The 26775-nt window shown below is 48.8% G+C and overlaps 1 protein-coding gene across 3 annotated transcripts in view; it reads right to left on the reverse strand.

The window, feature by feature from the left end:
* LOC117517143 (inactive dipeptidyl peptidase 10-like) overlaps positions 1 to 26775 on the reverse strand; it is a 243568-nt gene that overhangs the window by 121630 nt on the left and 95163 nt on the right. Inside the window, exon 1 of one of the 3 annotated variants that reach the window (XM_034178071.1) lies at positions 1301 to 1466. The exons of the other annotated variants lie outside the window; for them this stretch is intronic. Within the exon in view, the coding sequence (XP_034033962.1) occupies positions 1301 to 1357 (57 nt within the window). The 5' untranslated portion in view covers positions 1358 to 1466. Of the gene's footprint in view, positions 1 to 1300; positions 1467 to 26775 lie in introns of those variants that run through there. 3 annotated transcript variants of the gene reach the window in all.

Consider the following 26775-nt stretch of genomic DNA (forward strand, 5'->3'; position numbering starts at 1 on the left):
TATCTCAACATTATGACATTATATCGTACATACTGTATATGCTTATCTCTGAAGTATGAGTTATCTCTTAAGTATGCTTTAGTAGTTCATATAGTTGAATTATTATCTCACATATCTGAATACTATGACATCATTTCATAGATAGGACATTATATCATATAAATGATTATCTCATATGAATAAGTTATCAATTAGTTATGCTTTATTACTCCATATATATGAATCATCCCACAGTATGATTAATTCTGTGAATATTATGATATTCTTTCATAGATATGACATTTTCTCATGTATAACTAATTATCTCACAAGATATCATTATTATTTTAATTATGCTTTAGTACTTCATAAGTTATGCAGCTATGATATATTATCTCATATGCAGCTATGATATATTATCTCATAGGTTTTATCACTTCATAAATGACAGATTTACTCAGAAGTGTGATGAATGTTTCAGTGAACATGATAAATATAGTTACTGTTAAACTGTCTGACTTGTTTAACATATGTTTCCAAGTAGGTTGAGTCCGGCCAACTGGATTTATCTTTCCTTAAAAATGTTTTGCTCTTCTTTCAGAAACATTTTGTAAGAAATAAACAAGACCTGTTGACCTGACTCAACCTCCATGGATACTTTGATCTGAATGAATCGCCGCAGATATTTAACAAGTGTGATTCATTATTTCATAAAAATGATATAACACCTAATTCTTATTTTAAATGGGCAGAATTTGGCTTCTGTGGGAAAAGCGAGAGTGACAGCTCAAGACATGGAATGAAAGAAAGAGTGATCATATAATACTGCGTCTGTTTTACTACTTTACAGTCAGATACAGTTAGGTCTTGATAGGAAACTAATCTCCCATCTCAACAGGATGCAAACAAGCTCCACCTGCCCCACAGATCAAACACAGAACATCTGTGAAGAAGGAATAAAAAACTGTTCTGGAGAGTTTCCACTGTAAAATAACATCATATCCATCAGCATGAGTAAAGAAGAAAATCAAAGCTTTTAAATCATCTCCACATGTAACATGCAGCTTCACAAAAAGTAAAAAGAAAAGCTATATATATTTTGAATGACTTATGAGTGTTGCAGCCTGATGACATTATTGCAATTTTGTCTTTGTTGTATCTAAATACCTTCTTTTTAATATTCTATGCCAAGAACAATCACATTTACATTTCAGTTTGTGCACATTTGATGTTGTACAGAAAGTGTCAGTCCACACTGAGCAGCTGAATGGTTAAAAACCTGAATAAAATCTCTGCCTTTGGCTCTTTCCGTCATGAGTACCTCATCCTGCTGTGCCTCTTTGGATTTTTTCTTTGTCGGCTCTTTGGATGCTGTCATTCTGCAGAATCCAGCGTCTGTCAGCCTGAATCCAGCTTCCCGTCGCTCTCTCTTTCTCTGTCTCTGTTATAACATCTAAACCTGTCTGTGAGTCAATTTAACAGCAGCAGTTAAGCTGCAACCATGACAACAATGACTTCTGGCTGTGGTTTTCAAAATAAGGGCATCTGAAAATATAAGTTTATATTATTTTAATGACAGCCTCTGTGGAGGTTATATGTTTGTTCTTCTCTGTCTGTTTCTTCCCCCTCAATGTTATCATTTACATTTAGGTGTAATCTTTATTAAACGTGGTGTAAGTATTGATTATTATCAGATGAAGTACTCATTAATTTGTCATAATGATTGGATGCAGATTCTGGAAAAATGATGTTATACATTTAATGCCAGAGAAGGGGGTATTATTTATTTTTAAATTTTTGCACATTGTTTAAGATTCCGTCAGACTGATGCTATGGTTAAGAAATCCTGTAAATACTATATATGCTTGATAGTGCCTCTGAAGGTTTTGAGTAATAGCCACCCCCCTGATTGGCTCCTATTTCTTCATATCTACAGAATTTAACCAAATTCTTTTAAAACATTACTTTGTGCATACAACCCCAATTCCAATGAAGTTGGGATGTTGTATAAAATGTAAATAAAAACAGAATACAATGATTTGCAAATCCTCTTCATCCTATATTCAATTGAATACACCACAAAGACAAGATATTTAATGGTCAAACTGATAAACTTTATTGTTTTTGTGCAAATATTTGCTCATTTTGAAATGGATGCCTTCAACACGTTTCAAAAAAACTGGGACAGTGGTATGTTTACCACTGTGTTACATCAACTTTCCTTCTAACAACACTCAATAAGCATTTGGGAACTGAGGACACTAATTGTTGAAGCTTTGTAGGTGGAATTCTTTCCCATTCTTGCTTGATGTACAACTTCAGTTGTTCACCAGTCTGGGGTCTTTGCTGTTGTATTTTGTGCTTCATAATGCACCACACATTTTCAATGGGCGACAGGTCTGGACTGCAGGCAGGCCAGTCTAGTACCCGCTGTTGTGTGGGCCGCTGAAGAGGAGGTACTGCTGGCCCACCACCACCAGAGGGCGCCCTGCCTGGAGTGCGGGCTCCAGGCACCAGAGGGCGCCGCCGCCTCACGGGAGCAGCCTCGGTAACAGCTGTCACCCATCACCTGAGACAGCTGACGGCAATCATCAGTGGGGCATATCAGCAGGACGGCATCTCCACCTCATTGCCGAGATATCGTTTCTACCGGAGAGGTAACGTATCGAAGCAAACGGAGTGTATCTTTTTGGATTGAGCTAGTTTTTGGATTACTGTTCCAACGAGAGGTGGAGGTAACTTTCCTGCTGTTTGGAGTCCTGGGTGCAAACGCGCCCCCATCTAACTGTTCTTTGTTCCTCGCCAGCAGTACCAGGTCCGACACGCGGAGGCAGTGGCCACCTGGGAGTTCGGGACTTGGCGGCTCCAGTATTCCCGGGGTCCTGTGGCGGAGGAAGCCGTGTGGTTCCGGTCTTACCTTGGAGAGGCGTCTCCTATCTTCGAGCCTGCCCACACGACACTTTTGTGAATTGACTGTTGTCCATTTCTGTGATTGGTTGTATTCGTTGTGCACATTCACAACAGTAAAGCGTTGTTATTTTGACTTACTCCATTGTCCGTTCATTTGCGCCCCCTGTTGTGGGTCCGTGTTCCTACATTTTCCCAACAGGATATCTCGGCCAGCGTCATGGATCCCGAGGGGCGTCAACCGGCTGTTGAACGGCCAATGGAAGAACAAGGCGCACAGGCGTCCGCAGGAGGGGTAATCGGTGAGTTGCAGCGGATCCTCACCGCTTTCACGACTCGGTTGGATTTGATGACCGAGCAGAACGTCCTCCTGAACCGCAGGGTGGAGGCTCTCGCCGCGCAGGTGGAAGCGCGCCCTCCGGGCGCTGCTGCGGCTCTCCCTCCCGTAGACCCTGTGCGTAACAGCGACGTTCCACTGGTTGTCCAACGACCCCTCCCACCTTCCCCTGAAGCATACATAAGCCCCCCAGAGCCGTACGGAGGCTGTGTGGAGACGTGCACGGATTTTCTTATGCAGTGTTCGCTGGTCTTCGCACAGCGTCCCGTCATGTACGCGACCGACGCTAGCAAAGTAGCTTATGTGATAAATCTGCTTCGTGGTGAGGCACGCGCTTGGGCTACAGCGCTCTGGGAGCAAAGTTCACGGCTCCTTCTGACATATGATGGGTTTGTGAGGGAGCTCAGAACGGTGTTCGATCACCCTAATAGAGGAGAGACCGCTTCAGCCGTGCTGCTGTCAATGAGACAGGGGCGCCGGAGCGCAGCTGCCTATGCAGTCGACTTCCGCATCGCGGCTGCGAGGTCCGGCTGGAATAGCACTGCCCTCCGCGCCGCCTTCGTAAACGGACTGTCGTTGGTCCTCAAGGAGCACCTGGTGGCTAAGGACGAACCGCGGGATTTAGATGGGCTTATCGATCTTGTCATACGATTAGACAATCGGTTAAATGAGCGCCGTCGGGAACGAGACGAAGGGCGTGGCCAGGCACGCGTCGTCCCTCTCCCTTCCGGTTCCGACCGCGTTCCGCCCTCCCCACGCTCCACGGCCCCTGCGCTCCGTGCGGTTACAGCCCCCCCTGCTGACGAAGCTATGGACATGAGTAGGGCAACATTTAGGGCACCGGTCACACAAAGGAGGCTGGCCCGCGGGGCGTGTTTTGTTTGTGGCTCGATTGAGCATCAGGTAAGAGACTGCCCCGAGCGGTTAAACACCAACGCCCGCCCCTAGAAACTGGGCTAGGGGTGGGCCGAGACGTTCACGTGGGACACACCCACATCGCCACACGACTCCCAGTTACAATCCTTTATGAGGATTTAACCCTGAAGGCCCCAGCACTGGTGGACACGGGCTCAGAAGGGAATTTGCTAGACAGGAAATGGGCCAGGGAGATAGGGTTCCCTCTGGTGGCACTTAACTCGCCTGTGCAGGTACGGGCGCTAGATGGCTCCCTACTCCCTCCAATCACTCACAAGACACCACCAGTAACTCTGGTGGTGTCGGGGAATCACCGGGAGGAGATCGAGTTTTTCGTGACTCCGGCCACCTCCCGTGTGATTTTAGGTTTTCCCTGGATGTTGAAACACAATCCCCGGATCGATTGGCCGTCCGGGATAGTGGTTCAGTGGAGCGAGACCTGCCATCGGGTATGTTTAGGTTCCTCGGTTCCTCCCGGTTCCCAGGCCAGGGAGGAGGTCAGAGCCCTGCCCAATCTAGGGACGGTGCCGGTGCAGTACCATGACCTTGCGGAGGTGTTTAGCAAGGATCTGGCGCTCACCCTTCCCCCGCACCGCCCGTATGATTGTGCCATTGATTTGGTTCCAGGCGTTGAGTTCCCGTCCAGTAGGCTGTACAACCTCTCACGACCTGAACGCGAATCAATGGAGACCTACATCCGGGACTCTTTGGCTGCCGGGTTGATCCGGAATTCCACCTCCCCGATGGGTGCGGGTTTCTTTTTTGTGGGGAAAAAGGATGGCGGATTACGTCCATGCATTGATTACAGGGGGCTGAACGAAATCACGGTTCGTAACCGATACCCCTTACCCTTGTTGGATTCGGTGTTCACGCCCCTGCATGGAGCCAAGATATTCACCAAGCTTGATCTTAGGAATGCGTATCACCTGGTTCGGATCCGGAAGGGAGACGAGTGGAAGACGGCATTTAACAACCCGTTAGGTCATTTTGAGTACCTGGTCATGCCGTTCGGTCTTACAAACACTCCCGCGACGTTCCAAGCATTAGTTAATGACGTCTTGCGGGACTTCCTGCACCGATTCGTCTTCGTATATCTAGACGACATACTCATCTTTTCTCCGGATCCTGAGACCCATGTCCGACATGTACGTCAGGTCCTGCAGCGGTTATTGGAGAACCGGCTGTTTGTTAAGGGCGAGAAGTGTGAGTTTCACCGCACCTCTTTGTCCTTCCTGGGGTTCATCATCTCCCCCAACTCCGTCGCTCCTGATCCGGCCAAGGTTGCGGTGGTGAGAGACTGGCCCCAACCCACAAGCCGTAGGAAGCTGCAACAGTTCCTCGGCTTTGCGAATTTCTACAGGAGGTTCATTAAGGGCTACAGTCAGGTTGTTAGCCCCCTGACAGCCCTGACCTCACCAAAAGTCCCCTTCACCTGGTCGGATCGTTGCGATGCCGCATTCAAGGAGTTGAAACGGCGCTTCTCGTCTGCACCCGTTCTGGTGCAGCCCGATCCTAGTCGCCAGTTAGTGGTTGAAGTGGACGCCTCGGACTCAGGGATAGGAGCTGTGCTGTCCCAGAGTGGGAAGACCGATAAGGTCCTTCATCCGTGTGCCTATTTTTCCCGCAGGTTGACCCCGGCTGAACGGAACTATGACGTCGGCAACCGAGAACTCCTTGCGGTGAAAGAGGCTCTTGAAGAGTGGAGACATCTGTTGGAGGGAACGTCCGTGCCATTCACGGTTTTCACTGACCACCGGAACCTGGAATATATCAGGACCGCCAAGCGGCTGAATCCCAGGCAAGCCCGCTGGTCACTGTTCTTCGGCTGTTTTGACTTCCACATCACCTACCGGCCCGGGACCAAGAACCAGAAATCGGATGCCTTGTCCCGGGTACACGAAGACGAGGTCAAAACGGAGTTGTCGGATCCACCGGAACCCATCATCCCGGAGTCCACTATCGTGGCCACCCTCACCTGGGACGTAGAGAGAACCGTCCGGGAGGCCCTGGCACGAAGCCCGGACCCCGGGACTGGACCAAAGAACAGACTTTACGTCCCACCAGAGGCAAGGGCTGCAGTCCTGGACTTCTGTCATGGCTCTAAGCTCTCCTGTCATCCAGGGGTGCAAAGAACCGTGGCAGTTGTCCGGCAGCGCTTCTGGTGGGCGTCCCTGGAGGCCGACGTCCGGGACTATATCCAGGCCTGTACCACCTGCGCCAGGGGCAAGGCCGACCATCGCAAGGCTCCGGGACTGCTACAGCCGCTGCCCGTGCCTCATCGCCCCTCGTCCCACATCGGCCTGGATTTTGTCACGGGCCTCCCGCCGTCCCAGGGAAACACCGTCATCCTCACGATAGTGGACCGATTCTCCAAGGCGGCCCACTTCGTGGCCCTCCCAAAGCTCCCAACGGCCCAGGAGACAGCGGACCTCCTGGTCCACCACCACCTGCATGGAATACCATCAGACATCGTCTCCGATCGCGGTCCCCAGTTCTCCTCGCATGTCTGGAGGAGCTTTTGCCGGGAACTGGGGGCCACGGTCAGTCTCTCATCCGGGTATCACCCCCAGACCAACGGGCAAGCAGAGCGGGCCAATCAAGAAATGGAGCAAACGCTACGTTGTGTGACAGCCGCGCACCCGGCGGCCTGGAGTACTCATTTGGCCTGGATCGAGTACGCCCACAACAGTCAAGTGTCATCAGCCACCGGCCTCTCCCCCTTTGAGGTGTGTTTGGGGTATCAGCCCCCATTATTCCCGGTGGTTGAGGGAGAGGTCGGTGTGCCCTCGGTCCAGGCCCACCTGCGGAAGTGCCATCGGGTGTGGCGTGCCGCTCCTTCTGCTTTGCTGAAGGCCCGGATGAGGGCGAAGACCCATGCAGACCGGCGGCGGACCCCGGCCCCTACGTATCGCCCCGGGCAGGAAGTGTGGTTGTCCACCAAGGACATTCCACTGCAAGTGGCCTCCCCAAAACTGCAAGACAGGTACATAGGTCCGTTTAAAATTCTCAAGGTCATCAATCCCGCCGCAGTGAGGCTTCGGCTTCCAGCCTCACTGCGGATCCATCCAGTATTTCATGTGTCAAAAATCAAGCCCCATCACACCTCGCCCCTCTGTACACCCGGTCTGGCACCACCTCCTGCCCGGATCATCGATGGCGAGCCGGCTTGGACAGTGCGCCGGTTGTTGGACGTCCGACGGATGGGCCGGGGCTTTCAATATCTGGTGGACTGGGAGGGGTACGGTCCCGAAGAACGCTCCTGAGTGAAGAGGAGCTTCATCCTGGACCCGGCCCTCCTGGCCGACTTCTACCGTCGCCACCCGGACAAGCCCGGTCGGGCGCCAGGAGGCGCCCTTTGAGGGGGGGGGTCCTGTTGTGTGGGCCGCTGAAGAGGAGGTACTGCTGGCCCACCACCACCAGAGGGCGCCCTGCCTGGAGTGCGGGCTCCAGGCACCAGAGGGCGCCGCCGCCTCACGGGAGCAGCCTCGGTGACAGCTGTCACCCATCACCTGAGACAGCTGACGGCAATCATCAGTGGGGTATATCAGCAGGATGGCATCTCCACCTCATTGCCGAGATATCGTTTCTACCGGAGAGGTAACGTATCGAAGCAAACGGAGTGTATCTTTTTGGATTGAGCTAGTTTTTGGATTACTGTTCCAACGAGAGGTGGAGGTAACTTTCCTGCTGTTCGGATTCCTGGGTGCAAACGCGCCCCCATCTAACTGTTCTTTGTTCCTCGCCAGCAGTACCAGGTCCGACACGCGGAGGCAGTGGCCACCTGGGAGTTCGGGACTTGGCGGCTCCAGTATTCCCGGGGTCCTGTGGCGGAGGAAGCCGTGTGGTTCCGGTCTTACCTTGGAGAGGCGTCTCCTATCTTCGAGCCTGCCCACACGACACTTTTGTGAATTGACTGTTGTCCATTTCTGTGATTGGTTGTATTCGTTGTGCACATTCACAACAGTAAAGCGTTGTTATTTTGACTTACTCCATTGTCCGTTCATTTGCGCCCCCTGTTGTGGGTCCGTGTTCCTACACTTTCCCAACACCCGCACTCTTTTACTACGAAGCCACGCTGTTGTAACACGTGCAGAATGTGGCGTGGCATTGTCTTGCTAAAATAAGCAGGAACGTCCCTGAAAAAGACGTTGCTTGGATGGCAGCATGTGTTGCTCCAAAACCTGGATGTACCTTTCAGCATTGATGGTGCCATCACAGATGTGTAAGTTGCCCATGCCATGGGCACTGACACACCCCCATACCATCACAGATCCTGGCTTTTGAACTCTGCACTGGTAACAATCTGGATGGTCTTCGCCGTCGTTTATCTGGAGGACACGACGTCCATGATTTCCAAAAACAATTTGACATGTGGACTCATTAGACCACAGCACACTTTTCCACTTTGTGTCTGTCCATATCAAATGAGCTCGGGCCGAGAGAAAGCGGCGGTGTTTCTGGATGTTGTTGATGTATGGCTTTTGCTTTGCATGGTAGAGTTTTAACTTGCACTTGTAGATGTAGTGACGAACTGTGTTAACTGACAATGGTTTTCTGAAGTGTTCCTGAGCCCACAAAGTAAGATCCTTTACACAATGATGTCGGTTTTTAATGCAGTGCCGCCTGAGGGATCAAAGGTTACAGGCATTCAATGTTGGTTTTTGGCCTTGCCGCTTATGTGTAGAAAGTTCTCCGGATTCTCTGAATCTTCTGATTATATTATGGGCTATAGATGATGGAATCCCTAAATTCTTTGCAATTGAATGTTGAGAAACATGGTTCTTAAACTGTTGGACTATTTTTTCATGCAGTTGTTCACAAAGTGGTGATCCTTGCCCCATCTTTGCTTGTGAACAGCTGAGACTTTTGGGGATGCTCCTTTTATACCCAATTATGAGTGTCCTCAGTGTTGTTAGAGTGAGTGAGTGTTGTTAGAAGGAAAGGTGAGGTAACACAGTTAAACATACCACTGTCCCAGGTTTTTTAAAATGTGTTGCAGGCATCCATTTCAAAATGAGCAAATATTTGCACAAAATAATAAGTTTATCAGTTTGAACATTAAATATCTTGTCTTTGTGGTGTATTCAATTGAATATAGGTTGAAGAGGATTTGCAAATCATTGTATTCTGTTTTTATTTACTTCATTGTAATTGGCGTTGTATAATGTTATGTACTTGCAGAAAGGATACGCTTCATTTAATATATTTTCATTATATACAAATATAAATACTGAAATGTTTTGTTAATCTATCCTCTATCACATCATATGTGGTGCTGTACATCATCCCAACAACAAAATATGCTGCTAATGTGGTGCTGTCTGTGGTGCTGAAAACCAAATGTCTTGCTGTTAGTGCTACTGTCCACCTCCCAAAGCCCAAATCTGCTACATGAGTGGAAAATCAAAATCACCTGTCAAATTGTCAGTGGTCCTAAAATCCAAATCTGGTGCCACACGTGGCTCTGTCCATGGTACTGAAACCAAAATCTGCTGCCACATCATTCTGTCCATGGTCCAAAGTAACAGTCTGTGCTTCTAAAAAACAAATATCTTGCTGTCTGTGATGATGTTCATGGTGCCAACAGCCGAATCTATTGCTAGATGTGATGTTGCCCACATTGATCTCTAAGCATGAGATTGGGTGGCACTGTAATCTTGTGCCACAGCCACCAAAGTCACGATCCACGACACTCACCCAAACCACAGTGATTCAGTTGTGTTGTGTTGTGCAGCCAACGGTGTGGGAGCTATGTGCAGAGTAAGTAACCATTGTTATAGGTCAAAGATGTTGCTGGGCAATGATATTTTTGTTGCATGTTTCCTGCTGCATGGTGTACATACACTGAAATCATGAGGGATGTTCCAATTCAATCACAGACTACAGTATCTGGGCCGAGAAAGGGGTCTTTTGAGCAATCGCTATTGGGTTTATTAAACATTCATGACACATCAACAAACCTGCCGGCCATCTCTGTAGTCAGTGCTCACTATCTCACCAGCAGTGTTGTGGCGTATTTCAGAAACATTACAAAACCATATTTTTGCCTCTTCTTGAATGCAAATACAGTAGTGTTCAGAATAATAGTAGTGCTATGTGACTAAAAAGATTAATCCAGGTTTTGAGTATATTTCTTATTGTTACATGGGAAACAAGGTACCAGTAGATTCTCACAAATCCAACAAGACCAAGTATTCATGATATGCACACTCTTAAGGCTATGAAATTGGGCTATTAGTAAAAAAAAAGTAGAAAAGGGGGAGTTCACAATAATAGTAGCATCTGCTGTTGACGCTACAAACTCAAAACTACTATGTTCAAACTGCTTTTTTAGCAATCCTGTGAATCACTAAACTACTATTTAGTTGTATAACCACAGTTTTTCATGATTTCTTCACATCTGCGAGGCATTCATTTTGTTGGTTTGGAACCAAGATTTTGCTTGTTTACTAGTGTGCTTGGGGTCATTGTCTTGTTCAAACACCCATTTCAAGGGCATGTCCTCTTCAGCATAAGGCAACATGACCTCTTCAAGTATTTTGACATATCCAAACTGATCCATGATACCTGGTATGCGATATATAGGCCCAACACCATAGTAGGAGAAACATGCCCATATCATGATGCTTGCACCACCATGCTTCACTGTCTTCACTGTGAACTGTGGCTTGAATTCAGAGTTTGGGAGTCATCTCACAAACTGTCTGCGGCTCTTGAACCCAAAAAGAACAATTTTACTCTCATCAGTCCACAAAATATTCCTCCATTTCTCTTTAGGCCAGTTGATGTGTTCTTTGGCAAATTGTAGCCTCTTCTGCACATGTCTTTTATTTAACAGAGGGACTTTGCGGGGGATTCTTGCAAATAAATTAGCTTCACACAGGCATCTTCTAACTGTCACAGCACTTATAGGTAACTCCAGTCTGTCTTTGATCATCCTGGAGCTGATCAATGGGTGAGCCTTTGCCATTCTGGTTATTATTCTATCCATTTTGCGTCTCTGTTTTTTTGTTCATTTTAAAGCATTGGAGATCATTGTAGATGAACAGCCTATAATTTTTTGCACCTGCATATAAGTTTTCCCCTCTCCAATCAACTTTTTAATTCTTGGACGTCCCATTTTCCTCAGGCTTTCAAAGAGAAAAGCGTGTTCAACAGGTGCTGGCTTCATCCTTAAATAGGGGACACCTGATTCACACCTGTTTGTTCCACAAAACTGACAAACTCACTGACTGAATGCCACACTACTTGTTGTGTGGGCCGCTGAAGAGGAGGTACTGCTGGCCCACTACCACCAGAGGGCGCCCTGCTTGGAGTGCGGGCTCCAAGCACGAGAGGGCGCCAGATCCAGAGGAAGTGACAGCTGTCACTCATCACACCAGCTGTCACTCATCTACGCCACTACTTAAGCCGGACTGCAACTCCACCTCCCCGCCGAGAAATTGACTACCGTGAGGTAATTCTCTGCTGACTGACACATTGTGTTATTTGCAGCCCTATTCCTGTGGACGGAGCCTTATCTGGAGTGGTGGAGATTAATGACGACGACTGCGCCTTACTCTCTGGACAGATAAGTGGTTACACAGGCGTTGCACGAGTGTGTGATTCGGAGGTGGAGGTTCCCCCTCCTAACGGTGTACAGACCGAGAACCACTGAGTGTAAAGACTTACACTCATTCATCTTGTTTCTGCTTTTTGCCAGCAGTACCAGGGTCGACAGTCGAAGACAGAGGTCACCTGGGGATTCGGGACTTGGCGGCTCCGGTGTTCTTCAGGCCGTTGGTGGTGGAAGCCGTGTGGGACGCGGCCTCTCTCTCATCGGGGTCTCCTATCTTCGAGCCTGCCCACACGTCACCTGGTGTTAATTGACTTTGCAGATTTTGTGTATTTAGTTGTGTATTGTCACAACATTAAATTGTTACCTTTTGGCTTACTCATTGTCCGTTCCTTTGCGCCCCCTGTTGTGGGTCCGTGCTACGAGACCTTCCCAACAGGATTTCTCGTCCGCCAAGTCCCGAATCCCCAGGTGACCTCTGTCTTCGACTGTCGACCCTGGTACTGCTGGCAAAAAGCAGAAACAAGATGAATGAGTGTAAGTCTTTACACTCAGTGGTTCTTGGTCTGTACACCGTTAGGAGGGGGAACCTCCACCTCCGAATCACACACTCGTGCAACGCCTGTGTAACCACTTATCTGTCCAGAGAGTAAGGCGCAGTCGTTGTCGTTAATCTCCGCCACTCCTCCAGTAGGTTGTACAACCTCTCACGTCCGGAACGCGAATCAATGGAGACCTACATCCGGGACTCCTTAGCTGCCGGGCTGATCCGGAACTCCACCTCCCCGATGGGTGCTGGTTTCTTTTTTGTGGGTAAAAAAGACGGCGGACTCCGTCCATGCATTGATTACAGAGGGCTGAACGAGATCACGGTTCGCAACCGATACCCGTTACCTCTGTTGGATTCAGTGTTCACGCCCCTGCATGGAGCCCAAATTTTTACGAAATTGGATCTTAGAAATGCATACCACCTGGTTCGGATCCGGAAGGGAGACGAATGGAAGACGGCATTCAACACCCCGTTAGGTCATTTTGAGTACCTGGTCATGCCGTTCGGCCTCACTAATGCCCCCGCGACGTTCCAAGCCTTGGTAAATGACGTCTTGCGGGACTTCCTGCATCGATTCGTCTTCGTATATCTGGACGATATACTCATCTTTTCCCCGGACCCTGAGACCCATGTCCAACATGTACGTCAGGTCCTACAGCGGTTATTGGAGAACCGGCTGTTTGTGAAGGGCGAGAAGTGTGAGTTCCACCGCACTTCTTTGTCCTTCCTGGGGTTCATCATCTCCTCCAACTCCGTCGCCCCTGATCCGGCTAAGGTTGCGGCGGTGAGAGACTGGCCCCAACCAACAAGCCGCAGGAAACTACAGCAGTTCCTCGGCTTTGCAAATTTTTACAGGAGGTTCATAAAAGGTTACAGTCAGGTAGTTAGCCCCCTGACTGCCCTGACCTCCACCAAGGTCCCCTTCGCCTGGTCGGATCGGTGCGAAGCCGCGTTCCAGGAGTTGAAACGCCAGTTCTCGACTGCACCAGTTCTGGTGCAGCCTGATCCTGATCGCCAGTACATAGTAGAAGTGGACGCCTCTGACTCAGGGATAGGAGCCGTGCTGTCCCAGAGCATGGAGGCTGATAAAGTTCTCCATCCTTGTGCCTTTTATTCCCGCAGGTTGACCCCAGCTGAACGGAACTATGACGTCGGCAATCGGGAACTTCTTGCGGTGAAGGAGGCTCTTGAAGAGTGGAGACACCTGCTGGAGGGGGCGTCATTGCCCTTCACGGTTTTCACGGACCATCGGAACCTGGAGTACATCCGGACCGCCAAGCGGCTGAACCCCAGGCAAGCCCGCTGGTCTCTGTTCTTCGGGCGCTTTGACTTCCGGATCACGTATCGCCCCGGGACCAGGAACCAAAAATCAGATGCATTGTCCCGGGTGCATGAAGAAGAAGCCAAAGCGGGGCTGTCGAACCCCACCGAGACCATCATCCCCAAGTCCACTGTCGTGGCCACCCTTACCTGGGACGTGGAAAAGACCGTCCGGGAGGCCCTGACCAGGAGCCCGGACCCGGGGACTGGCCCCAAGAACAGACTGTACGTCCCACCAGAAGCTAGAGCTGCCGTATTGGACTTCTGTCACGGGTCCAAGCTCTCCTGTCATCCCGGAGTGCGTAGGGACCGTGGCAGTAGTCCAGCAGCGCTTCTGGTGGGCGTCCCTGGAAACCGACGTCCGGGACTACATCCAGGCCTGTACCATCTGTGCCAGGGCAAGGCAGACCATCGGAGGACGACGGGCCTCCTCCAACCCCTGCCAGTGCCTCATCTCCCCTGGTCTCACATCGGCCTGGATTTCATCACGGGCCTCCCGCCGTCCCAGGGCAACACCATCGTTCTCACGATAGTGGACCGGTTCTCCAAGGCGGCCCACTTCGTGGCCCTCCCGAAGCTCCCGACGGCCCAGGAGACGGCAGACCTCCTGGTCCACCACGTCATGCGGCTGCATGGGATACCATCGGACATTGTATCAGATCGTGGTCCCCAGTTCTCTTCACAGGTGTGGAAGAGTTTCTGCAAGGAGCTGGGGGCCACCGTGAGTCTCTCGTCCGGGTACCACCCCCAGACCAACGGCCAGGCAGAGCGGGCCAACCAGGAGTTGGAGCAGGCCCTGTGGTGTGTCACCTCCACACATCCGGCGGCCTGGAGTCACCATCTGGCCTGGATCGAGTATGCCCACAACAGCCAAGTTTCGTCTGCTACCGGCCTCTCCCCTTTTGAGGTGTGTTTGGGGTACCAGCCCCCATTGTTCCCGCTGGTGGAGGGAGAGGTCGGTGTGCCCTCGGTCCAGGCCCACCTCAGGAGATGCCGCCGGTTGTGGCGGACCGCCCGCTCTGCCCTGTTGAAGGCCCGGACGAGGGCCAAGTCCCATGCGGACCGCCGACGTTCCCCGGCCCCCACGTACCAGCCCGGGCAGGAGGTGTGGCTGTCAACAAAGGACATCCCCCTCTGTGTGGACTCACCCAAGTTAAAGGACAGATACATCGGACCATTCCCCATCCTCAAGATCATCAACCCGGCCGCAGTGAAGCTCCGACTCCCGGCTTCACTGCGGATCCACCCTGTCTTCCACGTGTCCCGTATCAAGCCTCACCACACCTCGCCCCTCTGTACACCTGGACCCGCGCCGCCTCCTGCCCGGCTCATCGACGGGGAGCCTGCTTGGACAGTACGCAGGCTCCTGGACGTCCGTCGTAAGGGCCGGGGGTTCCAATATCTGGTGGACTGGGAGGGGTATGGACCTGAAGAACGCTCCTGGGTGAAGAGGAGCTTCATCCTGGACCCGGCCCTCCTGGCCGAGTTCTACAGACGACACCCGGACAAGCCAGGTCGGGCGCCAGGAGGCGCCCGTTGAGGGGGGGGTCCTGTTGTGTGGGCCGCTGAAGAGGAGGTACTGCTGGCCCACTACCACCAGAGGGCGCCCTGCTTGGAGTGCGGGCTCCAAGCACGAGAGGGCGCCAGATCCAGAGGAAGTGACAGCTGTCACTCATCACACCAGCTGTCACTCATCTACGCCACTACTTAAGCCGGACTGCAACTCCACCTCCCCGCCGAGAAATCGACTACCGTGAGGTAATTCTCTGCTGACTGACACATTGTGTTATTTGCAGCCCTATTCCTGTGGACGGAGCCTTATCTGGAGTGGCGGAGATTAACGACGACGACTGCGCCTTACTCTCTGGACAGATAAGTGGCTACACAGGCGTTGCACGAGTGTGTGATTCGGAGGTGGAGGTTCCCCCTCCTAACGGTGTACAGACCGAGAACCACTGAGTGTAAAGACTTACACTCATTCATCTTGTTTCTGCTTTTTGCCAGCAGTACCAGGGTCGACAGTCGAAGACAGAGGTCACCTGGGGATTCGGGACTTGGCGGCTCCGGTGTTCTTCAGGCCGTTGGTGGTGGAAGCCGTGTGGGATGCGGCCTCTCTCTCATCGGGGTCTTCTATCTTCGAGCCTGCCCACACGTCACCTGGTGTTAATTGACTTTGCAGATTTTGTGTATTTAGTTGTGTATTGTCACAACATTAAATTGTTACCTTTTGGCTTACTCATTGTCCGTTCCTTTGCGCCCCCTGTTGTGGGTCCGTGCTACGAGACCTTCCCAACAGGATTTCTCGTCCGCCAAGTCCCGAATCCCCAGGTGACCTCTGTCTTCGACTGTCGACCCTGGTACTGCTGGCAAAAAGCAGAAACAAGATGAATGAGTGTAAGTCTTTACACTCAGTGGTTCTTGGTCTGTACACCGTTAGGAGGGGGAACCTCCACCTCCGAATCACACACTCGTGCAACGCCTGTGTAACCACTTATCTGTCCAGAGAGTAAGGCGCAGTCGTCGTCGTTAATCTCCGCCACTCCTCCAGTAGGTTGTACAACCTCTCACGTCCGGAACGCGAATCAATGGAGACCTACATCCGGGACTCCTTAGCTGCCGGGCTGATCCGGAACTCCACCTCCCCGATGGGTGCTGGTTTCTTTTTTGTGGGTAAAAAAGACGGCGGACTCCGTCCATGCATTGATTACAGAGGGCTGAACGAGATCACGGTTCGCAACCGATACCCGTTACCTCTGTTGGATTCAGTGTTCACGCCCCTGCATGGAGCCCAAATTTTTACGAAATTGGATCTTAGAAATGCGTACCACCTGGTTCGGATCCGGAAGGGAGACGAATGGAAGACGGCATTCAACACCCCGTTAGGTCATTTTGAGTACCTGGTCATGCCGTTCGGCCTCACTAATGCCCCCGCGACGTTCCAAGCCTTGGTAAATGACGTCTTGCGGGACTTCCTGCATCGATTCGTCTTCGTATATCTGGACGATATACTCATCTTTTCCCCGGACCCTGAGACCCATGTCCAACATGTACGTCAGGTCCTACAGCGGTTATTGGAGAACCGGCTGTTTGTGAAGGGCGAGAAGTGTGAGTTCCACCGCACTTCTTTGTCCTTCCTGGGGTTCATCATCTCCTCCAACTCCGTCGCCCCTGATCCGGCTAAGGTTGCGGCGGTGAGAGACTGGCCCCAACCAACAAGCCGCAGGAAACTACAGCAGTTCCTCGGCTTTGCAAATTTTTACAGGAGGTTCATAAAAGGTTACAGTCAGGTAGTTAGCCCCCTGACTGCCCTGACCTCCACCAAGGTCCCCTTCGCCTGGTCGGATCGGTGCGAAGCCGCGTTCCAGGAGTTGAAACGCCAGTTCTCGACTGCACCAGTTCTGGTGCAGCCTGATCCTGATCGCCAGTACATAGTAGAAGTGGACGCCTCTGACTCAGGGATAGGAGCCGTGCTGTCCCAGAGCATGGAGGCTGATAAAGTTCTCCATCCTTGTGCCTTTTATTCCCGCAGGTTGACCCCAGCTGAACGGAACTATGACGTCGGCAATCGGGAACTTCTTGCGGTGAAGGAGGCTCTTGAAGAGTGGAGACACCTGCTGGAGGGGGCGTCATTGCCCTTCACGGTTTTCACGGACCATCGGAACCTGGAGTACATCCGGACCGCCAAGCGGCTGAACCCCAGGCAAGCCCGCTGGTCTCTGTTCTTCGGGCGCTTTGACTTCCGGATCACGTATCGCCCCGGGACCAGGAACCAAAAATCAGATGCATTGTCCCGGGTGCATGAAGAAGAAGCCAAAGCGGGGCTGTCGAACCCCACCGAGACCATCATCCCCAAGTCCACTGTCGTGGCCACCCTTACCTGGGACGTGGAAAAGACCGTCCGGGAGGCCCTGACCAGGAGCCCGGACCCGGGGACTGGCCCCAAGAACAGACTGTACGTCCCACCAGAAGCTAGAGCTGCCGTATTGGACTTCTGTCACGGGTCCAAGCTCTCCTGTCATCCCGGAGTGCGTAGGACCGTGGCAGTAGTCCAGCAGCGCTTCTGGTGGGCGTCCCTGGAAACCGACGTCCGGGACTACATCCAGGCCTGTACCATCTGTGCCAGGGGCAAGGCAGACCATCGGAGGACGACGGGCCTCCTCCAACCCCTGCCAGTGCCTCATCTCCCCTGGTCTCACATCGGCCTGGATTTCATCACGGGCCTCCCGCCGTCCCAGGGCAACACCATCGTTCTCACGATAGTGGACCGGTTCTCCAAGGCGGCCCACTTCGTGGCCCTCCCGAAGCTCCCGACGGCCCAGGAGACGGCAGACCTCCTGGTCCACCACGTCATGCGGCTGCATGGGATACCATCGGACATTGTATCAGATCGTGGTCCCCAGTTCTCTTCACAGGTGTGGAAGAGTTTCTGCAAGGAGCTGGGGGCCACCGTGAGTCTCTCGTCCGGGTACCACCCCCAGACCAACGGCCAGGCAGAGCGGGCCAACCAGGAGTTGGAGCAGGCCCTGTGGTGTGTCACCTCCACACATCCGGCGGCCTGGAGTCACCATCTGGCCTGGATCGAGTATGCCCACAACAGCCAAGTTTCGTCTGCTACCGGCCTCTCCCCTTTTGAGGTGTGTTTGGGGTACCAGCCCCCATTGTTCCCGCTGGTGGAGGGAGAGGTCGGTGTGCCCTCGGTCCAGGCCCACCTCAGGAGATGCCGCCGGTTGTGGCGGACCGCCCGCTCTGCCCTGTTGAAGGCCCGGACGAGGGCCAAGTCCCATGCGGACCGCCGACGTTCCCCGGCCCCCACGTACCAGCCCGGGCAGGAGGTGTGGCTGTCAACAAAGGACATCCCCCTCTGTGTGGACTCACCCAAGTTAAAGGACAGATACATCGTACCATTCCCCATCCTCAAGATCATCAACCCGGCCGCAGTGAAGCTCCGACTCCCGGCTTCACTGCGGATCCACCCTGTCTTCCACGTGTCCCGTATCAAGCCTCACCACACCTCGCCCCTCTGTACACCTGGACCCGCGCCGCCTCCTGCCCGGCTCATCGACGGGGAGCCTGCTTGGACAGTACGCAGGCTCCTGGACGTCCGTCGTAAGGGCCGGGGGTTCCAATATCTGGTGGACTGGGAGGGGTATGGACCTGAAGAACGCTCCTGGGTGAAGAGGAGCTTCATCCTGGACCCGGCCCTCCTGGCCGAGTTCTACAGACGACACCCGGACAAGCCAGGTCGGGCGCCAGGAGGCGCCCGTTGAGGGGGGGGGTCCTGTTGTGTGGGCCGCTGAAGAGGAGGTACTGCTGGCCCACTACCACCAGAGGGCGCCCTGCTTGGAGTGCGGGCTCCAAGCACGAGAGGGCGCCAGATCCAGAGGAAGTGACAGCTGTCACTCATCACACCAGCTGTCACTCATCTACGCCACTACTTAAGCCGGACTGCAACTCCACCTCCCCGCCGAGAAATCGACTACCGTGAGGTAATTCTCTGCTGACTGACACATTGTGTTATTTGCAGCCCTATTCCTGTGGACGGAGCCTTATCTGGAGTGGCGGAGATTAACGACGACGACTGCGCCTTACTCTCTGGACAGATAAGTGGCTACACAGGCGTTGCACGAGTGTGTGATTCGGAGGTGGAGGTTCCCCCTCCTAACGGTGTACAGACCGAGAACCACTGAGTGTAAAGACTTACACTCATTCATCTTGTTTCTGCTTTTTGCCAGCAGTACCAGGGTCGACAGTCGAAGACAGAGGTCACCTGGGGATTCGGGACTTGGCGGCTCCAGTGTTCTTCAGGCCGTTGGTGGTGGAAGCCGTGTGGGATGCGGCCTCTCTCTCATCGGGGTCTCCTATCTTCGAGCCTGCCCACACGTCACCTGGTGTTAATTGACTTTGCAGATTTTGTGTATTTAGTTGTGTATTGTCACAACATTAAATTGTTACCTTTTGGCTTACTCATTGTCCGTTCCTTTGCGCCCCCTGTTGTGGGTCCGTGCTACGACACCTTCCCAACACTACTATTATTGTGAACACCCCCTTTTCTACTTTCTTTTTTTGTGAGACGCTACTGAATCTACTGGTGCCTTGTTTCCCATGTAACAATAAGAAATCTACTCATAACCTGGATTAATATTTTTAGTCACATAGCACTACTATTATTCTGAACACTTCTGTACACATGGTCTATTTTTGACGGATGCCATGTCTGGTACATTTCTGACAGGCTTTCCATCAGATGACATGTTTGTAACAACAAGAAGGTGGATTTAAATGAATGATGGACCTATCCATTTTAGAACAGCAAAAATCTGTATGAAAACCAGCAGGCACATAACATGCTACGCTTCTAATACGCCCTCTGTGTGATATGAATACATACAGCAAATGGCCCAAAAACACTGGCAGTGATGCAGCCTGATCACTTTTTCAACATTAGTTCAATTATGACATACACAAATGTGCACTGAATTATCTTTAATGCTGTTCAAGTGTACCGCATTTTCTGGAGCATAAGTCATGTTTTGTTATCCAAGGCCATCAAATATGGCCATCGGGTATTACAAAGGCTTTGCGTCCATCCGTCTGTCCATCTGTCTTATTACTGTCTGTATTACTGCCACAGTCTTCAAATTTACAGGAAACATTCTTGGGCACAGACCTTGGACAAGTTCAAAGATGGTGAACCTTGACTTATTTTAAGAGGTTAAAAAGTCACATCAGAATGTGACTTTTTAAACTCTTAAAATAGGTTCTGTTTTTTTTTTTTTTTTTTTTTTTTTTTTTTTGAGGGGCAGGGGTGACAGTCAATCAGAGTAGAGCGACACCGTGACATCAGTAGCTGGTCTAGCTAGCTGCAAACTCCATTTCTTTTCTGTGTAAATATAAGCTCTTTGTTATATTCTGAAAATCTAGCAAGAAATAAACACTTCTAAAACTGAAAACACTGGTATGTAACCTGATAACTCCTCTGGAGTGATTTAAAAGACATCTCACGGATGTCAGCCTGCACATTCGCTAACTCAAACCAAACTTCTGCTCTTGTCAAAAGCTCATGTATGCGCACATGCACACCCTGCTGCAGACACTGTTAAAAGGTATTGCTTATGATTGATGATTGATTGAGGGGTTTCTTGAACATGCACAAATTGTATGTAAGACAATAGCCTATAATTATTATCAATAATAATAATATAATGTAATAATAATTAATGTAAGTAACAATAAATGTCTAATTTATATATATATATATATATATATATATATATATATATATATATATATATATATATATATATATATATATATATATATATATATATATATATATATATATATATATACACACACACACACACACACACACTGGGATACCAATTAAACATTTTATGGAGTATAAGTCATGTTTTGTTTTTATTAGTTTTGTGAGATCCTGCGACTTACATTCTAGTGTGACTTTATACACTGAGAAAAAAATCACACTTTTGTTATTATAATAATATATATACAATATATAATAAATATATATAATATAATTATATATATATAGATAGATATAATTATTATTATAACTATTTACTACTTTCCCAGGAATCAAAGAACTAAACAAAGTGCACTGAAATAATACAGAAATACGTGGTGTGTCCATAAAGTAACGGTCCTTTTTATTTTTTTTAAAAACTATATGGATTTCATTCATCTGTTTTTACGTCAGACATGCTAGAACCCTTGTGCGCATGCGTGAGTTTTTCCACGCCTGTCGGTGACTTCATTCGCCTGTGAGCACGCTTTGTGGAAGGAGTGGTCCCGCCCCCTCGTCGGATTTTCATTGTCTGGAAATGGCGGAATGAAAAGGACTTTTTTTCCATCAGAATTTTTTCAGAAGCTGTTAGAGACTGGCACCTGGAAACCATTCGAAAAAGTTATCTGGCTTTTGGTGAAAATTTTACGGGCTTAACAGAGAATAAGGACTTTAACTACAGCTTTAAGGACCCCTTTAAGGACGGTCGGTGCTCCGCGCTCCAAGCTACGACGTCGCGGCACAAACCACTGGATCATTTCTAAGCTGATGGCACTGTGGATACGAGACCGTCGTGTGCTCTTTCTCTGGTTATCACAAGAGCTGGACATCAGCCATTTTCTGGCAGATTTCACTTTTAACAAGAGATTTTGTCATGGAAAGCCGCGCGGAGGCTTCGCGCATCACGACCGATTCGCTGATGAAGCGAGACAAAGGAACACCTCCGTTTCGGAGTGTTAGAGGACAAGTTTGGACATTTCTAGCGCTCCACAAGTTCTCTTATACTCACTCGACTGGTAAGCACTGAAAGCCGAGATAGGCATGTTATATTCAGTGCAACATAATGTGGATCTTACACACTGCGAACATATGCATGATGAATGTTTTGTTGTTGTTCATTCGGCTGCTTCTGTTTCGTGTTCGGGGTCACCACACTGGATACAGCCAGATCCGCATTGGTAGTTGACACAAGTTTTACGTCGGATGCCCTTCCTGACACAGCTCCAGTTTTACATGGAGAAACACACACAGCCGCTGGTGTTCCAAAGAAGTTTCCCATTCAAGTACTAACCAGATCCCACACTGCTGAGCTTCTGAGATCTTAATTATATATCTATAGTAGATGAACAGTGACACAATTTTTTACACCTTTATATAACAGATCAAGGCTCAATATATATATCTCAACAAAAATATAAACGCAACACTTTTGGTTTTGCTCCCATTTTGTATGAGATGAACTCAAAGATCTAAAACTTTTTCCACATACACAATATCACCATTTCCCTCAAATATTGTTCACAAACCAGTCTAAATCTGTGATAGTTAGCACTTCTCCTTTGCTGAGATAATCCATCCCACCTCACAGGTGTGCCATATCAAGATGCTGATTAGACACCATGATTAGTGCACAGGTGTGCCTTAGACTGCCCACAATAAAAGGCCACTCTGAAAGGTGCAGTTTTATCACACAGCACAATGCCACACATGTCGCAAGATTTGAGGGAGCGTGCAATTGGCATGCTGACAGCAGGAATGTCAACCAGAACTGTTGCTTGTGTATTGAATGTTCATTTCTCTACCATAAGCCATCTCCAAAGGCGTTTCAGAGAATTTGGCAGTACATCCAACCAGCCTCACAACCGCAGACCACGTGTAACCACACCAGCCCAGGACCTCCACATCCAGCATATTCACCTCCAAGATCGTCTGAGACCAGCCACTCGGACAGCTGCTGGAACAATCGGTTTGCATAACCAAAGAATTTCTGCACAAACTGTCAGAAACCGTCTCAGGGAAGCTCATCTGCATGCTCGTTGTCCTCATCAGGGTCTCGACCTGACTCCAGTTCATCGTCGTAACCAACTTGAGTGGGCAAATGCTCACATTCGCTGGCGTTTGGCACGTTGGAGAGGTGTTCTCTTCACGGATGATGCGAAGGAGATGTGTTGCACTGCATGAGGCAAATGGTGGTCCCACCAGATACTGACTGGTATCCCCCCCCCAATAAAACAGAACTGCACCTTTCAGAGTGGCCTTTTATTGTGGACAGTCTAAGGCACACCTGTGCACTAATCATGGTGTCTAATCAGCATCTTGATATGGCACACCTGTGAGGTGGGATGGATTATCACAGCAAAGGAGAAGTGCTCACTATCACAGATTTCGACTGGTTTGTGAACAATATTTGAGGGAAATGGTGATATTGTGTATGTGGAAAAAGTTTTAGATCTTTGAGTTCATCTCATACAAAATGGGAGCAAAACCAAAAGTGTTGCGTTTATATTTTTGTTGAGTATATATATATACGAGGGCTGTCAATAAAGTTACGGTCCTTTTTATTTTTTTCAAAAACTATATGGATTTCATTCATATGTTTTTACGTCAGGCATGCTTGAACCCTCGTGCGCATGCGTGAGTTTTTCCACGCCTGTCGGTGACGTCATTCGCCTGTGAGCACTCCTTGTGGGAGGAGTCGTCCAGCCCCTCGTCGGAATTCCTTTGTCTGAGAAGTTGCTGAGAGACTGGCGCTTTGTTTGATCAAAATTTTTTCTAAACCTGTGAGACACATCGAAGTGGACACGGTTCGAAAAATTAAGCTGGTTTTCAGTGAACATTTTAACGGCTGATGAGAGATTTTGAGGTGAGACTGTCGCTTTAAGGACTTTTCACGGTGCAAGACGTCACGCAGCGCTCTCAGGCGGCGTCATCAGCCTGTTCAAGCTGAAAACCTCCACATTTCAGGCTCTATTGATCCAGGACGTCGTGAGAGAACAGAGAAGTTTCAGAAGAAGTCGGTTTCAGCATTTTATCCGGATATTCCACTGTTAAAGAAGATTTTTTTAATGAAAGACGTGCGGATGGGTCCGCGCGTTGGGACGCAGCCGCCGCGACGCTCCGCCACAGGAAAAACACCTCTGTTGAAAGCCTTAAGGACAAGTTGGAACATGTCCTGCCTGTTAAACAATTTCTCATATACTCACTCCACTGAAAGCCATCAAAAGCTGCCTGGATTTTACAAATGGTTATCAACACGGAGGCGTTTTTCCTGTGCCGCCGCACCACGTCGGCTGCGTCCCGACGCGCGGATCCGTCCGCACGTCTTTCATTAAAAAAATCTCCTTTAACAGTGGAATATCCGGATAAAATGCTGAAACCGACTTCTTCTGAAACTTCTCTGTTCTCTCACGACGTCCTGGATCAATAGAGCCTGAAATGTGGAGGTTTTCAGCTTGAACAGGCTGATGACGCCGCCTGAGAGCGCTGCGCGACGTCTCGCACCGTGAAAAGTCCTTAAAGCGACAGAATCACCTCAAAATCTCTCATCAGCTGTTAAAATTTTCACTGAAAACCAGCTTAATTTTTCGAACCGTGTCCACTTCGATGTGTCTCACAGGTTTAGAAAAAATTTTGATCAAACAACGCGCCAGTCTCTCAGCAACTTCTCAGACAAAGGAATTCCGACGAGGGGCTGGACGACTCCTCCCACAAGGAGTGCTCACAGGCGAATGACGTCACCGACAGGCGTGGAAAAACTCACGCATGTGCACGAGGGTTCAAGCATGTCTGACGTAAAAACATATGAATGAAATCCATATAGTTTTTGAAAAAAATAAAAAGGACCGTTACTTTATTGACAGCCCTCGTATATATATGGTAGTTTCATGTTTAACGCTTTAAGTGGTTACTGGGATGATCAGCTGTAATTACATGTGTTCCCACACGAGGGCGTTGCTACTGAATATTGTGTTAAAAATATAGCAGAAGAAGAAGAAACAACAAGATGTATAACGCTAGCAGCTGCAGGTTTGGTGATTAAAACGCCCGCCATTTTTCTCTTTTCTGCCAATATATATATACTTATGTCTCCATATACATTTCTACACGTTTTTCCTGTTCCCCCCTTTTTAATATTATTGAATTTTAGTAAATATTAGAGGAGTGGGGTACAATTAGTTATACTAACAGCTAACATTAGCTTATCTAGCCGGCCTTAGCAACGTTCATCGTAGCTTACAAAATAGTTGGTTCCTTTGTGTTTGATAACAATTTTCTCATGTGGTGTCTTATCCTTCTTATGTCTTATTATTTATTATATTATATATACCTTTTTCTTGAGCTGCTTGGGTGGGTAGGGAGAGTTCCCATGGGATAAACAAGGTTTTTAACCTACCATCCCTGGTTCTCAAGACCAGGCACCTTAAGTGGCTCTACTCTACTCTTTTCTAGTCTCCTATTTTACTCCTCCTTTTTAGATATTTAGATATACCTTTGTATACTGGCTAGTTCCACCTTAGAATTGGAATATAATATATAAGAAATACCGAATTATATATATACTGAATTTTCATGTGCCTTCTGGCAAACTTCAGCAGACATTTCACATCTTAAATCTGTCACAATGCCACTCTAAACAAAAGTTGCACTGTGCACAGCAACAGAAGCCTATACCTCCTTCAAAGTTGTAAAGGATGTCTTGGTGGCTTCCCTCATGAGTCATCTTCTTCTTCCACACTCGCTCGGTTTTTGAGAACTGCTTCTTCCAGACAGATTATCCACAAAGTACCATACAGTTTGCATTTGTTCATGTGTCCAGCCCCTGACTTCTTTAAAGGAAACTGGCTGCAAACACCATGATTCATATAAACAATCAACCTTATATTTAGTTTGTCCAATTATGTATGGTCCCTGAAAAGGAAAAACCTGCGTATATGGCTAGAAGTCTAAAATGGTTTGGGCAATATTTTTGTTAAATGTGAACAGCTGCAAAATTGTGTTTTTTCTGCTGAGGCTCTTACCAGGTCAATTCCTATGAAAGGCTGTTGGAGAGATAAAAATGCACCTTGACTGAGCAGTGTGCAGTGTGGCAGGCAAGATTTTCCAGAAAGCACATATTAAACATCATCTATGTTTATTTACTTGTTGGTGAGAATCTGAGACAAAAACAAAATGATGAAACTGTACTCGTGTTTCTTTTTGCATTTCTGGATGACTCTCAGAATGACAGCATAGAAATCTCCAGACCTGAAGGTCAGTCTTTGTGTGCTGTTGTTGTGAAGGTAACACAAGAACTGTGGATGATGAGGCACAAGGCGGCTCCATCAGAGACCTCGCACAGTGTGCATCCATGTGAAGAAAACACAAGTCTTCATCGTCTGTGCTGCTAAAAATCCAATTTGATGCTATTGTTATCTTGTAATAATAATACAACACGAGAGGAGGAAAGCAGTGCTCACTGCCGTGTGTCAAAATTTAAAAAGCGATGCAAATCATTATCACGTTATAAATAAGCATGTAGACTAATAGAGGATATTGCTGTCATTGTTAATCTACAAATGCAATAAAAGTGAGGCTGCATCAACATGCCCTCATATGAATAAGATGCCATAAGGTTTACAGACATGCAAAAATTGCAAAACCAAGCATTAAGGGAACAATTTGACAGGACTCAGAGAAATTAATGAGCCCGAATACAAAACTATATGTCCCTCTTCTGCAGTGTTAAACCTCCTTCCACATTGTCTGATTTCCAACAAACTTAGTATGTGGTTAAAGGTCAAGATTTGAATTCAATTCAGTTTCAGTTTATTTTCATTTATATAGCACCAAATCACAACAGACTTATTTGTTCATTCTTTGTGTGTTTTTAAGTTTTCTTGTACCAAATTGTAAGTTTGCATTACAAC

The sequence above is a fragment of the Thalassophryne amazonica genome, chromosome 1 (assembly GCF_902500255.1).
Source record: "Thalassophryne amazonica chromosome 1, fThaAma1.1, whole genome shotgun sequence".
Taxonomy (NCBI): Eukaryota; Metazoa; Chordata; class Actinopteri; order Batrachoidiformes; family Batrachoididae; genus Thalassophryne; species Thalassophryne amazonica.